Source organism: Cynocephalus volans, chromosome 4 (genome assembly GCF_027409185.1).
Source record: "Cynocephalus volans isolate mCynVol1 chromosome 4, mCynVol1.pri, whole genome shotgun sequence".
NCBI lineage: Eukaryota > Metazoa > Chordata > Mammalia > Dermoptera > Cynocephalidae > Cynocephalus > Cynocephalus volans.
Window position 1 is genome coordinate 125,755,252 of NC_084463.1, and position 16,114 is coordinate 125,771,365.

Sequence of the window (16,114 nt, forward strand, 5' to 3'; positions counted from 1 at the left end):
AAACTACAAATGCATCTCTCACCATACACGAGAATCAACTCTAAATGGATTAAAGACCTAGGTATAAGATCTGGAACTGTAAAATTACTAAGGGAAAATGTAGGTGAAACACTTCAGCAGTTAGATCAGGGCACAGGCTTTATGAACATGAGCCTAAAAGCATAAGAAGCAAAAGAAAAAAGAAATGGGACTATATCAAACTATAAAGATTCTGCATAGCAAAAGAAACAATCAACAGAGTGAAAAGAGAACCTACAGAGTGGGAGAAAATTTTTGCCAACTATGCATCTGACAAGGGACTAATATCCAGAATATACATAGAACTCAAGCAATTATACAGTAAAAAAAAAAAAAAAAAAAATCCAATTAAAAAATGGGCAAAGGAGCTGAATAGACATTTTCAAAGGAAGAAATACAAATGGCCAACAGATGCATGAAAAAATGCTCAACATTACTAGTCATCAGGGAAATGCAAATTAAAACCACATTGAGATACCACCTCACTCCAGTTAGACTGGCTATGATCAAAAAGATGGTGAATAACAAATGCTGGTGAGGGTGTGGAGAGAAGGCAACACTACTGCACTGTTGGTGGGAATGTAAATTAGCACAACCACTTTGGAAAACAATTTGGAGGTTTCTCAAACAACTACAGATAGATCTTCCATATGAGCCAGTAATCCCTCTTCTGGGTATATATCCAGAGGAATGGAAATCATCATGTCAAAGAGATACCTGCACTCCCATGTTTATTGCAGCTCTGTTTACAATAGCCAAGATATGGAACCAACCTAAATGTCCATTAACAGATGATTGGATAAGGAAACTGTGGTATATATACACTATGGAATACTACTATGCCATAAAAAAGAATGAAATACTCCCATTTGCAACAACATGGATGAACCTGGAGAAACTTACTCCATGTACTCACTCATCTGTGGAAGCTAAGAGAGAAAGGAAGGCAAGAAAGAGAGACCATAGTAGTCCCATGATCCAACAGAGGGAGGGAACATTTCTCGGGCTACAAATTGAAGTTGAGGAGAGAGGGGGTGGAGGAAGGAGGTTGGGGATAAGGGAGGAAGGGGTCAAAGGGTACAAAAGCAATTTCTGGTAATTGGTATGTCCCGAATGTGAATCTGGCTCCCACATCATGGGCAGGATGGGGGACAATCAGCTTTGTATCTCATGAATATTCTAAATAAATAAATAAATAAATGAATAAATACTTACTCCAAAAAATTAGAAGAAGCAGCTGTCACATCAGATGCTCAGACATTAATGAAGGGATATAAGAAGCATACAAAAACCAAGAAATACAATCATTATTTTATGATTGTAATAATAATTCTCCAGTACTAGACAATAATTTGTCACTACCAGACCCCAAAGGAAAGGAAATCAGTGAGATGCCTGAAAAGGAATTCCAAATAATTATCTTAAGGAAACTCAATGAGATATAATAGAATACAGATAGACAACACAACTAAATGAGAAAAACAATTCAGGATCTGAAGGAGAAATTCAACCAAGAGATAAATATTGTAATAAAGAACCCAAAAAAATCTTGGAACAGAGAATTATTTAAGTGGAATAAAAAATACAACCAACAGCTTAAGCAACAGGCTAGGTAAAACAGAAGAAAGGATTTCTGAGCTTGAAGATAGGTCTTTTGAAATTACTCAGACCAAAAAAAAAAAAAAAAAAAAAGGAAAAGAATGAAGAAAGCCTGCAAGACATATGGGACAACATTAAGGGTATGATACTCTATATTATGGCTGTTTCAGAAGAAGAAGAGAAAGGAAAAGGTAAAATAAATAATTGAATTTTAATAAGTAGGCAGTAGAATTGTGGTTACCAGTGGTTGGGACAGTAAGGGAAAGGGAGTACAGGAAGAGGTGAGTTCATGGACACAATATTACAGCTAGATAATAAAATAAGCTCTAGTGGTATACAGTAGTGCTAGGCATCTATAATTAATGATAATTTACTGTATGTTATCAAATAGCTAGAAGTAAGGAGGTCAAATATCCTCCTTATGAAGAAATGATTACATTTTTCAATGATGAATATGCTAATCACCTTGATTTGATTATCACACTCTGTATACATGTATTGAAATGTAAATTCACACCCCATAAATATGTACAATCAATATGTTTCAGTTAAAAATAAAGAATATTATTGCTAACCATGCTTACTTTATTATTTGCATTTACCTAGAATCACTTTGCCCACCATTTTATTACTTTGACTTAAAAATTATTATTTCTAACAAATTACATATCTTGATTTAATCTAATTTAGATCTCTCTTTTTTAGTGAAAAATAATGAGTCTGTTTATATTTTGAGTACAGATACTGGCTTTTATACTTTATTCATTCCATCTTGCTTTGCACCTGTTACTTATTTCCATTGTTGAGTATACTGTACATTTTCCTTTAACTAATTTTTTCCTGATTTTATGAAGATGCATGTAATTCATTTGTTTTCTCCTTGTACAATTTACTGTTCTTTTCTCATATGTCAAATATTACTTTCATTTCCCCTGTTCTCATAATCAGATGCTTTAAACCAAAGCTATGCTGTCATTGAGATACATGCTTCAATTTGCCTCCTGCTTGATCCCTCCACCAATAAAAGGTGTTAAGACTATTTTCACCTTCCATTTTTACTTTCTTATTTCCCATCCCCTTGATAGATTTCAGTAACATTTTTACATTCTCCAGTCCCAATTACCTGGATTTACTGAGAAAGTTGATAATGACTTAGAATTTATTTTATAGCATTTGCTTCCTTTTCAATTCTTTTAGCTCTTACATTAAGTATCCCTAGTAAGTGTAATATTACCTCTTTGAATTTAATTACGTAGATAAAAATTTAATATTAGTATATTTTACTCTTTTATCTTGGGGTCTCTGTTCTTGTTTATCTGTCTTTTGAGTAGTGCTTTTTGATAAAACAGGGTATGTGAGTTATGTATTCCTCAAATTATTGAAAATTCTCAAATGTCTTCCTACAATTGAGAAAATTATATCTTGTCTGTGATTCTGGGATGAATTTATTTTTTGTCATCAATATGAAGAAGATATTTTAGCTTTCAGCATTGCAGATAAGAAGTCCGATGTCAGTCTCTTTTCTCTTTTTCCATGTCAATACTGTATTTTATTCATTCTACTTGCAGGCTTATTAAATTCTTTAGAAGTCAGAAATTTTAAAAATATATGCTGGAATATGTGACTACTTTTAACCTTCCAGTTTAGGTCTAAAGAAGCTCTATCTTCATTTCTGAGAAATTTTCTTTTATCATTTAATTATTGCTACTCTTGCAATACTTTCTTCCTCTTTCTCCTTATAGCACTCTTACTACTCACACAATAGATTTCATGGTTCTATTCTTTAATTTTTTTTATATTTTATGCTGTCATTTTTTCTTATAATTTTGCTTTTGGCTGTGTTATGTTTCTTACCTTCAATCTGCTAGGTCGCTAATTTGGTTCTAATTATAAAGCTTTCCTTCAATTTATCTAATGCATTTTTCAGTTAGAATACCGTGGTCTTTAGCTCCAGAAAGTTTTCTTGTTACTTGCCCTTAAATATATTTGAAGACTGTTTTTTTCAGTTAATACAAATATATTTATTTGTAAGTAGTTTTACATTCACAAAAATGTTATGCAGATAGAGAATTCCACTACACTCTTCCCCCTGCACAATTTCTTCTATTATTAATATCTTAACATTAGTATGTTATATTTATTAAAATTAATGAACACATATTGATACATTATTATTAATTAAAGTCTATAGTTTGTTCAGATTTCTTTGGTTTTTACCTCATATCTTTTTTCTGTTCCAGGATGTCACCCTGGTTACCACATTACATTTAGTTGTCATGTCTCCTTAATCTCCTCCTGGCTTGACAGGTTCTCAGACTTTCCTGATGTTGATTACCTTGCCAGTCTTGTGGAGTACTGGTCAGGTGTACTATAGCATGCTCCTCTAATAGAATTTCTCATGGTTAGAATAGTTATGGGTTTTGAAGAGGAAGAGTGCAGAGGAAATGTGCCATTTTTATTACATCATATCAAAGGTACGTACTATCAACAAGGCTTATGACTGTTAATGTTCTCCTTAATCATCAGGCTGAAGTAATGTTTATCAGGTTTCTCCCTTGTAAAAGTATTCCTCTTCCCCTTTTCCATATTATACTCATTAAAAGAAACTCACTATGCTCAACTCTTACTCAACAGTGGATAGTTATGCTACCCCTCCACTAGGGTGGATTAACTACGTAATTTATTTGGAATTCTTCTGCATGAGAGATTAGACTCTTTCTATTTATTAATTTAGTCTATAATTTATTAACATCAGTATGGACTCATGAAGATATAATTTATGCCCTGAGTTATAATCCAATATTACTTCATTTGTTGCCCAAATTTTTCCATCTTTGGTCCTTGGGATCTCTTTCCTTTGGCTTCTGTGCCCCTTTGACTACCTTAATCAGTGTGTGTGTTTCTTTTAATCATTTCCTTACTTTTTGGCACTGCAAGGTGTTCCAGGTTCACCTGGTCTTGTTTCTTTTAGATTCTTTCAAACACTTTTTTAAAAAAATTAAGAAATCAATATCTTTTTCAACAGTTTCATTTTACAGTGTGTGTGTTCTGATTGTTCTGTTGGATTTTCCTATTTCTGGCCACTAGAATCCTTTAGATAAGTTTTTCCTCTGGGTTTACTAGAGTTATGGTCTTATAGATGATAAATATTAAACGGCTGCACAACCTGCTGGTGGTGAGTATATGTAAAGCAGTCTCTTTACTTATGGCCCTGTGATTTAGAAGACTTTGTTCTCTTTTTAAGAACACATATTGGCCATTTCAAAACATCTGGGCTTCCTGTACTCTCCCAGCCTCAGAGGAAGTAAAGACTCAATGTACCAGTTGAAACAATTCTTGAACATAAGCAAATCAAGAATAGAGCAGAACCTCAAGAACTGTGGAGTAAGCACCTCAAATTTATTTTCCTTCATTAAAACAAAGAAAACAGTGACAAAAATTAACTAATTAATTCTTAGAACTCTGGAAACTCGCTCAAAGCTTTTGGCAATCCAATGAGTGTTTGTTGAAGTAAAACAGTTAAGTCTTGGTAGGAACAGTAAGCTTTGCAATATTTTAACGTCCCCTATTCCCATCTTCCTCTTAACCAGCTCTGTGATACCCTTGAAAACCAGTAGTCTTAAATGACAATAGATATGAAAACCAGCAGCCTACTGCCACTGGTGAGGACAGAACAAGTTTAGACCTCATCACATGCCCCGTTTACAGAGAAGTATCATTATTTGACCTGTCTGTGAGCTCTCTGGAAAAGCCACATTCACAGGGCTTGTCTTTATCTGACTCAGAGCTTCCTAGGAGTAGCCCTATCCTAGAATGTTTGTTAGAAACAATCAGGGCAATGTAAAAGAAAAATCTGAGTAAAAAGATGTCCGCAGAAGACTTTGAAAGTTCTGACATATTCTTGGACATATAGATAGCCACATGTATGTGCAGAACTGGTCCTGCTCAGAAAAGGCTTGAGAAGGCTCTCAGTTTCCTACAGCTCTCACTTTGTTATCTCAATTCAGCTGACCTTGAGACTGTGCAAGCAGGAAGTGAGGGTACAGTCAGAGTTGTAAATTGCCTGCCAAGTGTTTCCCAACATATACACTGAAACCATCGGTAAAGAGTGAACGACTTATCATTTCAGGGCATTTAAGGAGGTCTCTGTCAAATTAGCTCACCACTAAGAAATTCAAACAGAGAGTCCAATGGTCAGACAAGACAAAGAATATAGGCTTTAAAACTTAGTCCAAACCAAAATTAGTTACTAAACAAATAAGCATCAACAAAAGCAATAACAACCAAAATTAGCTGGGATTCTACAGAAAAACAGAACCAAGTAGATATATTCATGGAAAGAAAGAGAGACAGATTTGTTTAAAGGAATTGGCTCACTCACTTGGGGGCTGGTAAGTCAAAAGTTTTCAGGGCAGAAAGGCAGTCTGGAGACCCTAGGAAGAGTTAATGTTTCAATCTTGAGTCCAAAGACAGTCTGGAGACAGATGTGACAATAGAGATACACAAAATATCATGGGATACTTCTAATAAAATAGTTATAAAAGGCGATGTTCTGGGTAATCACATATTTGAAACCTTAGAACATTTTTGTCAAACTAATGGGTATAATGAAATTGGTGGGTTGCTTCTAATTGCACTGAACAAATATGGAAAGAAAAGGATGAGCACAGGGACTAATTCCCTTGAGACAAAACCTGGGGATTGGAAAATATGGTCACTAGAATTAACATGGAGAATTTCCTGAAAGGGAGCATATGCAAATCCTTGTTTTTCTTGTGTAAAATACAACGCTATATATTTTTTCCAAATATTCAACCATTGTTTTGCAATAAAACACCACAAACTTGGAAGACTTGGAGCTTCAAGCACTGAGGGATTACTTAATCATTTGCTATTTTTAAAGTAATTATAAGGATGCACTGATTCTTAAGGTATAAAGCTTGCAAAGATATTATGTATATAGCCTGGCTGAATTATATATCCTGACTGAATATAGATTTCACAGAATATTTGTTAAGTGTACTGAAAATAAAATGTGTGGCTTTACCTTATTACGTACAAAAATTATATAGCAAGGGAGAAAGGAAGACTTTATCTGATGTAAACTATGATTTACTGGATTTTTTTTGAAGGTAGCATAATGTCATTAACTGTTCAGTGATGCTAAAAATAGTTTCTTTAGATTGACTTTAATGAACATAAAGGCTACGATTGGCACATAATTTATTGATACATAAATGGTTTTATGTCACCAATATTTATTTACTTAAATAAATCAAGTTATGCTTCAAAAATCTTTTTATCCTATGATTTATGTCTCTCCATTATATCAAAATGTTTAATTTCAGACCCCACTCAAGTTCAGATTTCCACAAAGTGTCTATTTGTAGGTTTGGATCAATGAGGATTCTTTTTTATCATTTCCACAATTTTCCTTTACAGGGAAAAAAGGAATAACCATGGTCAAACCAGCAACAAAGATTATATTTCCAAAGCCAGGAAATACAGTTTTCCTCCAGCAGACCAGACTTCTAGAATATGTGGAGGTAAAATGGACTTTAGAGAGCATATACTCCATCAGCCTTATTGTAAGTGAGACATCTAAGTCCAAGGATGCAAACTGATTTTCTGATAGTTAAACAGCATACAAGCCAGGATAAGAGTTTATGCCCTAGACTCCCAAAGCAGTGCCCTCCTTCCACATTTCTGTTAGGTCAGGAAGGGCCCTCCAAGGCCAAGCAATGATTTTTAAAATTTTAATTTCAAATCTTTGCTATTATTGGGTTAAAATGACGTAACACCATTTTCTATTAAGATTTTTTAAAAATATTTATTAACACTTTGCATTCTTTTTTTACAATTATTTTTCTTACATAGGTAATGCATATTTAATGGTTAGGGTGACCACATGGCAATTCACGAAAATGTGATAGAATTGTTGATATGACCAGAGTATCAATTTAAGAGCTTATGAAGGTGGGCAGAACACAGAAAATAAATGAACAATTATTACATTCTTAGTTTTTCAAACGACACAGCAAGTACAGTCTTTATGAAATTATCTGCCTGTAAAAAATAAAATCGTGAAGCAATACAAAGCTTCAGACTTGTATGCAAATCTCAAAAGTCAATTAGTATACTGGGTTTATAATTTGAATGTCTTATCATTAGACTCTTGAATCATGGAAAATCATATATCAGCAAATATTTATTACATTAGCTTTTATGTATTGACCATATTTTAGGCACCATGAGAAACAGAAAAATGAGTCCACATGAAGTCTACCTCAAAGGATTTCTTCTGGACTGGGAGAAAAGTATGTTCCAACTTTCAAAATCCTATATGTGCATAATGCACGGCAAACACATGATTAAAAAGCCATAAAATGGTGTTAGTCATACTGCATGGAATTCAGAAGAGGATATATTTTGTCTAACTGGCTTTATAGTGGGTGGATGTGGAAAAAGAATTCTTTATCCAAGAAAAGGCATTGCTCTGGGCCTTGAAGGATTTGTAGAGGTTGAGAAAACTTGTGAGTAGGATAAGAGTTTTAAGGCAATCATTCCAAGTGGAGGAAATAGCAGTAGCAAAAGCAGAGAGACTTATGAGGAAAAAAATAATAATTGTAGGATCAAAAGTGTTTGTTAAAGAGTCTTAGAAATAATATTGAGAAGTGCTGAGAGAAAATATGGAACTCCTTGAAAGGTGTAGAGCAATAAGCATGAACTTGATTGTTGTTCCTTTTAAATTAAATTAAATTAATTAAATTAATTATTTAAATTAAATTAAATAATTTTAACAGCTTTATTGAGGCACATATTTAAAGTTCGATGAGTTTGAACATGTGCAAACACCTGTGATTACATTACCACAATCAAGGTAATAGACCTATCCAGTTAGTAGGTGGGACGAAGTATGTGATGATATATGAAACAAAATGGGCTTAATCTATAGGCGGTTGGAAGAAGTAAGTAGTAAGGTTTTGAGCAGAGGCATAAGATACAAACTGTTCTTTCATTTGTCTTCACCTACTTTGTCCCATGCATCTACCTTCTCTCGATCCCATCTTCTCAAGCAAATCATCTTGTTTTCCTGTCTCTTCAAAATGCTGTGTGATAAGATCTCATTAGGCTGGACCCAGAGAAGGTGGACACTGAAGATTTTCCTCCATTGCTTTCTCATAGTCATTTACATCTAAATAAACTACAGGAGTTTATTTCTGAATGCTGCTCTGAGTATATAGTCTGGATATCAGCAGGACTAACCTGCTTAATTCTGTTGCTATACTTTCACGTGTGACCAGGAACTATAGGCTTTTAGAGAAGCAATTGTTAAATTGCACTTTGCCCTTCCTTTTATGATAGCATATGACTCTTTGAAGAGCTGGTTCGCATCTTTAATAAAGCATAGAGAGAAATTAGAACCAAGAAAGTAGTTAATATATTCAATATAAATATATGCAAATATAAATAAATATAAAATATTTTAATAAATTTCCCTTTGCTTTGCATAAGGAAGACAGCAAAGGCTCCGGGAAGTAAATAAGCATTTTTCTGAAGTCATTTTACATTTTTGATGAATTAATTTATTTATTCCTCAATAAGCATTTATTAAGCTTATGTGAAAGGAACTACACTGGTATTTGAAGAAACATACTCTCCATTCAATCTGCACTCAACGAGACCATAGTCTGTCTCTGGTAAGGTCTCCCAGGGAGATCTCTCTCTCTCTCTGCTTGTTCCTTACTCTTTGCAGATAAACCCCTTACCAATGTGACTTTGCTATTTCATTTCAGCCACTAATGTCTTAAATAGCTGGGTTCTAGAAGGGGAATAATTGCAAAGAGAATTGCCATCTCTATTTCTGTTACCATTTAGGCAATGAGAAGAATTGGCAATTTCAATTTTAATTAAGGTAGTTATTCAAGACCCAAAGAGGCAGCTACAGAACATTCTCTGTTCCTTTGATAGAGCACAATACAAGGAAACTCACAATGGACTGAATTGAGGTTCATACTTCAAAATTCAAAGGGATAAAAAGCCTTCCAGTGATGTAAAGAACAGAGTTCCTTACCTCTTTTGGAGGCAAACATTAGCAGGGAGCTTGATAAATTAATTACTTAAGGAGGACAGGAAACAGGTGGTGAGTTACGGGAGGGCAAGAGCAGTAGAAACCTCAATGAGATCAAAAAGCCTGGGTCTAAGACTGAGAAAGAGAGAAAAATTGGAGTTGTAGCAAGATGGACATGTGAGATTTCAGATAGGGGGAGTTTGAAGATATATGAATGTAATAAATACAAAATCAATATAGATCATTTGTAGAAAGTGTGAGAATGACAGAAAAAATATGAAACTATAAAAAATTAGCCCTAATCCCAACTTGCAAAAGTAATTACTCTGGACATTTTGGTGTGTTTTTCCCCAGCCTTTTTTTTGCAAAACACAGTCAGGATCATACTGTATATTATATAAATCATGCCCTCTCACTGAATATTATATAAAATAAACAGTTCTCATTAAAATTTTGACAGAAAGGTTTGAAACCAAAAATAGTAAGAAAAAGCAACCCAGCACAGTTAGTTTAGCCTTCCCTAATGAGGCTATTTAATATTCATTCCTAAACTTTGTGCAATGGAAATATCAGTCTATCAAAGTGTATCATTTTTCCAGATCAAAGGAAGCCTTTTTTTAGGAACTCCTTTGCTCAAACCCCTCTTTCTGTACTCCCCACATCCAACACACACACACACACTCACACACACACACTCTCTCTCTCTCTCAATCTCTTTACACACACACACCATGAATCTTTTCCTTGTCTTTGCACTAACTTTCCTTTAAAGCAGATGGTGCTTGAAATTTCCTTGGCCCCTCACAAAGCTGTTCCTCTAGCAACCTTCCATAAAAGACTGATTTTAAAACAAGCAAAGATGTTCTTTGAATCCCCTGCTAGTCAATCTGGCAGTCCAACCTAAAATGTTTCTAATTAAAATAAAAGTAATCAAATTTACAACGAGATAGTTTAATCATAGCTCTACTGCAGGGGGTTAGGGTGCAAGGGTGTTAGAAATAATACTAAACTTCTTGTTTTTTTAGAAAAAATAGTACTTTCTATCCTGACTCATTTCTAGTTCTAGCAGATGTGTCCTTGCCTCCTGCCAGGTTGCAGGTCAGAGAGTGGTTTGGAAAATCAGAGGTCAGCAGAAAGAAGTGGTTCTAGGAAATTGAAGGTGTTACCTATGTCTGAAAGTATGAAGTAGAACTGAAGGCCATTAATTCTTTCACCTAGTCTTCCTGATCATGAATTGAATTAATGATCACATTTCAAAAATATTTCTGATTCTAATACCAGTAATTTAAAAGGGTTTCAAAAAAAGATCAAATCCCAGGAGTTATAATTGTAACAGTGACTAATATTCATTGCTTGTTAGTTTCCTGCTGTGAACTACTCCTTAAATACATTATCTAATTTAATCTTCACCTATGAAGATTGGGTTTTATTAGAATCTAATGGTTCGGTCATATCAGAATGACCTATGAGTTGAGTTGTCTTAGAATTTTAACTGCATGTGAACAAAAAAGAACAATCCAAAAACATCCTCCAGGCAAGTCATTTATTGCTATTGGTTTCAGTATGCTCATCTATAAAACATCTGTATAATGAGGCTTTGTGGAGACAGTCTCTGAGGTTTGTTCTAGATCTTCATTTGGAGTTAAACTCACCCGGAGTTCATCTTATATAACTGAGCATTTCTTCAATGCGTGTATATTGAGCTCATACAGAATACACAGTGTTTTTCTTTCTGGAAAGATCATCATGGCACATTAAAGAAGGCAGCATATCTTTTGCTTTTCTTCTCACTCAGAGTAGAACCCGATTTCTCTCTTTTTGCTTCAGATGAATTCAGGCCTAGTTACTGAACACTCAAGAGAAACTCATAGTGGGAATCGCCTGGCTAAACCCGGCCAATCTATAAAAAAACATGAGAAATAAAAATAAATTGTAGTTTTAAGCTTCTGTTTCCAGGCTAGTTTATTATGCATCCATATATTCCCCTTATTGTCCCTGTAGCATGCACCACAGTTAAAATCAAAGAACATACAATAGTAGCTCAATTTATTTGAACTTTTGAGAATTTTGAAATTTCTGCATCTTTCTCTTTTTCATCTGTTGGTATTTGGATCCTTCACCTGATTCAGAGTTGAACTGAAAAACCTTCAAAACTTAGGAAGAAACAGACTCTTTTGCTGTGCATCTGTTCAGTAATGTGTTACATCATCCAGGAGGAACTTAAGGGTTTGAATCAGGGAGCAGTGGTAAAAGGAGAAAAGGAGATTGTACTGAGAAATGTGTTCACCTGGCTCCTGGTCCTATTTTGGCCACTGCAGTTTGAGCTTCTAAAAGTTTCTTCACTTCTTTGGGTATCAGGTACCTTCTCTTTCAGATACAGTGTTGATTTATGTGATTTCAAGAATTCTTGGTAGCACTGAGCGTCACTGCCTTGGATTGAGTGTCCCCGCAAAACTTAATTCCTACTGTTACTGTTGAGGGTGGGAAATCCTATTATGGTAATTCAAAGGCGGGGCCTTGAAGAGGTGATTAGATTGTAGGATCATGCTGTAGCGAATGGATTAAAAATGGTGGTCATAGGCGTGGTTTGGAGGACTTTAAAAGGAGAGTGAATGAGGAGGTTAGTGTCTCTCTCTGCCCGTTATTTTCACAATGTGATACCCTGCTGTCACTGTCATCACCATGCCTTCACCAAATGTATTCCCTGAACTTTGGACTTCCGAGCCTCTGAAACTGTAAGCAATACATTTCATTTTCTCTATAAATTATCTAGTTCTGTGTATTTTGTTATAAGCAGCAGAAACAGACTAATACACTTAGTTTCTTTTATAATATTAGAATAATAATATTCTGCTTACCGTAAAGGGCTTTTGTGAGGATTAAATTGAGTATCATGGGTAGTGTTTTTTCAACACCTCTTACTTCGTAGGTAATAAATAGCCCAAAATCACTATCAGAAATGATTTAAGGTGTGAATAGCTGAAGCAGAAGAGAATTCAGTGCAATGCACTAGACATCTAACATAGCTTATCTGATAAAACATACCACTGGCTAAAGCTGAGGGGGCTTGCCTCCTCCCCCCATATTTAAGTTTAAGAACGAAAGACGAAAACGTCTCTGCAGCATTCCTCTCTGAACAGAGACCAACTTTGCCCTTCCTTGAAAGTGCCATTGTTTACAGACCAAACTTTTAGGAAATTAATGTTGATGCCCAGGTGTGGCATTAGCAGCAGTTCTAGAGGATTGCTCCGATTTATTTATAATCTTTAAGAAAAGTCTTCCTCTCCCATGTCTAGCAAACCCAACACAACGCCCACCCTCACTGCGGCACTGGACGCGCGGGGGATGCGCGGTTATTCCAGGAGTAGCCACTGAGGGGAGCCGGACGCTGGACCGCCCTCCCACGTTGCCATGACAACAGCATCGGCGGGCGCGCTGCGTTTGGAGCCAAGTGCAGACTAAAGCAGGTGTCGGCTTGCAGTGCGCTCGCGGCGGCTCCGGGATCCCTCGGAGCCTCTGACAGCCCGGCTACTGTTTCTCCATCTCCCTCTCGGACCGCTCCCTAACGCGGCGGGGACGCGCAGGGTGAAAATGGTCCACCATTCAGGCTCGATTCAGTCCTTTAAACAGCAAAAAGGTCAGTTGGCATCTTGCTCTCCCCTCCCTGCGGGCGTCCTATCCCCCTCTGCATGCTCTTGCGGTTGTGTAGGAGCATCCTTTGCAGGCTTATGCGACACAGAGGTGGGCAACTCTGAAGTTAAATTTTTTGTTTGTTTGTTTAATGCCTCTTCACTCTGCATCGTAGATGAGTCTCATTTTCGGAGCCTCCGCGCGGTGGCTAGGAGTGGAATTCGTCATTTCAGGACTTGACTGAATGTATATCTCTGCTAAGACTGTTCGAATGCACTGCAGAAAACCAGCTTAGCAGGGGTTGTCCCAATAGCCCAATAGCGCTCTGATGTTTGAAGACAGAAATGTTGGACGATGTTTGACCCAGTTTGAGAGTCAAGTGTCTAGTAAGATTCACGAAAGCTCATCTCCTACTTGTGACGCGTCTGCACAATCTTAAAATAAATGAATTCTTGGAGAGTTCCAGAAGTTGGCCTGTCCCAGTGAAGGGGCTCAGTAACTTCCTTGGAAAACTTTATTTTTGCCCTTGCCCCATGCTTGACTCTGGGTTTCAAGTTTTTTGTTAGGTTTCTCTTTGAGGGGCTTTGTGTTTGTCTCTTTTAGCTTCTCCTTCAAGTTTGTCACTGGATGCAGTGACAAGAGTCTGTTTGTTCATGGTCAAATCGAGAATTATTTCAAGTTATCCTCATTCTTTGGTCCTTATTTTGTTTAAAAGGCTTTTAACAGAGCACATTTATTTTGAGGCACATTCACAGATCTCTGGAGTTTTATTGTCCAGAAGCACTTATTAAACAACATAATTGCCATTTTACTGAATTTATAATGGTAATTATGCCATAGTTGACCATATAGTAAATTCTGGAATATATGTAAATTCTAGACTGGTAAATTTACTCGTGCATAGTAAATATTTGCTTAAATATTCTTATTCCCCACCAGATATTATCCATATTTCTTTTGTCAACATTTTCATATAGATCTTTCTTATTTTTTTCTTTTCTTTTAATGAAAACTGGATGGACACCCTAGGGATAACTTAGGAGGGATGCCTACATAAGATTCCAATTCCTTAATTCTATATTCTGTTCAAGTCTAATTTCTCTAGGATCTTTGAAGTACAAATATATGTTGAAATTGGGAGTGATGTGTGAGTCTGTGGGGATAGACAAAAATTTTGGCTAATATTCCGTTTCCCTTCAACTCTAAGTGTTCCCTCCCAAATAATAAATTGCTTAAAGAAGTTTTGATCTCTTTATTTTGAACACATAGAAACTTTCAGAATGAAGATGAAGACTGTAGGAACTTTGCAATTGCCTCACGCAATTGATACCTCCTCTGATGCATGGTTATAGACGACTCATTTCTGAGACCTAGAAGCTTGAAATGGCCCCCACAATAACTTATGAATGGATACATGTTGTGTTTTTAAGAAGCAAATAATTGTCAACTTTAGGACCAACCATTATTGCTCAAAATGAGTGATAAGAAATTATGCAAGTTCTGGAAATTCGTATTGTTTCCTTTCATATGTATTATGTGCTATTTATTTTAAAGTCTTTATTTTTTGGCGCAAAACACACCTTTAGCAAAAGGATAAAAATCGAGAAGAGGGGAAAGAGGAATGAAGGAAGATTAGCTTTCAGCCAAGTGGTTCTGGTTAATTGCTTAATCTTGCATGGGCATTAGAAAAAGACAGTCCAAATCAAGGGTTAGTTATTTTAATTTTTCAAATAAGAATCAAAATAATGCCTTAGATCCTTTCTGACCCAGGAGGTATGAGACAGAAAACTTTTAGGGGTGGCGCTTTTTACCATAACATTAATCCAAAAGCTACATATTAAAATGGAGGAAACTCTATACTGTAACTTTATAGTCCTAGATTCTAGGCTTGCCTTGAAAGATCTCCAGCGAAGTGTTTAACTTCTTTGGACTTTGCTTCATATGTAATATGAAGGAATTAAATTTCTGACCCCTATAGCCTTTTCTGTCTCTCTTCTTCTGTTCTGAAGGCAGAGATGATTTCTTCCTGGGCCAGATAAAGAAGAGAGCTCTGCTTTTAGTTCAAATTTAGGAATTAATTTAACTGAGTAATCAACTTTATGGGATTTATTTTTGTTTCAACCAAGTGTGCTCAATATCTTTATTTTTAAATTTTGATTTCAACTTTATAATACCTAGAAATAGCCTGAGATATCATGAAAACACCCTCATTAAAAGATTTTTTAAATTTCTACCCTCACTTGATAAAGACACACTCAGTTAAACTCCACACAAGGCATGGGAATTCTGCTGTGTATTTGAGAACTATGTAGTAACTAATTCCTGATCCAAATTCCTTCACTGATATTACATCTTATTCAACAAATCAGTGTAGAAGCCAGAATAATTATCTGTAAAGTGAAATACTGTATGTAAACCCCAATTTCTCCATTAATTTAATTGACAGTCTTTGTTTGGAGCCCTGGGTATTAATCCTACATATCCTGCTTACAAGTTATGACCTTTAATATCTCTAAGTCTCAGTTACTGCTTATGTGAAATGAATTTAATAAGACCTATCTTGAAGAATTATAATGTATTTAGCAGTTCGTCTGGCACACAATCGGGGCTCAAAGAAATTAGGAAATAATAATAGTCATCATTATTATTATCTTTCTCTGGCTCATCCCCCTTTTGTTGACGCCCTAGAAGTAAAAGAAAACCTCAGCAGTTACCTTATACTTTTTTGCCCTTTCTTTTTCTTTTGCCTCACTCAGTTTTATTACATTGGGATTCATTTTAAGAAAAACAGTGAAC

The 16,114-nt window shown here is 35.6% G+C and overlaps 1 protein-coding gene across 2 annotated transcripts in view; it reads left to right on the plus strand.

Annotated features, from left to right (window-relative positions):
- Positions 1-16,114, plus strand: part of ANO3 (anoctamin 3) — a 409,115-nt gene that overhangs the window by 128,505 nt on the left and 264,496 nt on the right. The window contains exon 1 of one of the 2 annotated variants that reach the window (XM_063094284.1): positions 13,280-13,325. The exons of the other annotated variant lie outside the window; for it this stretch is intronic. Within the exon in view, the coding sequence (XP_062950354.1) occupies positions 13,280-13,325 (46 nt within the window). Of the gene's footprint in view, positions 1-13,279; positions 13,326-16,114 lie in introns of those variants that run through there. 2 annotated transcript variants of the gene reach the window in all.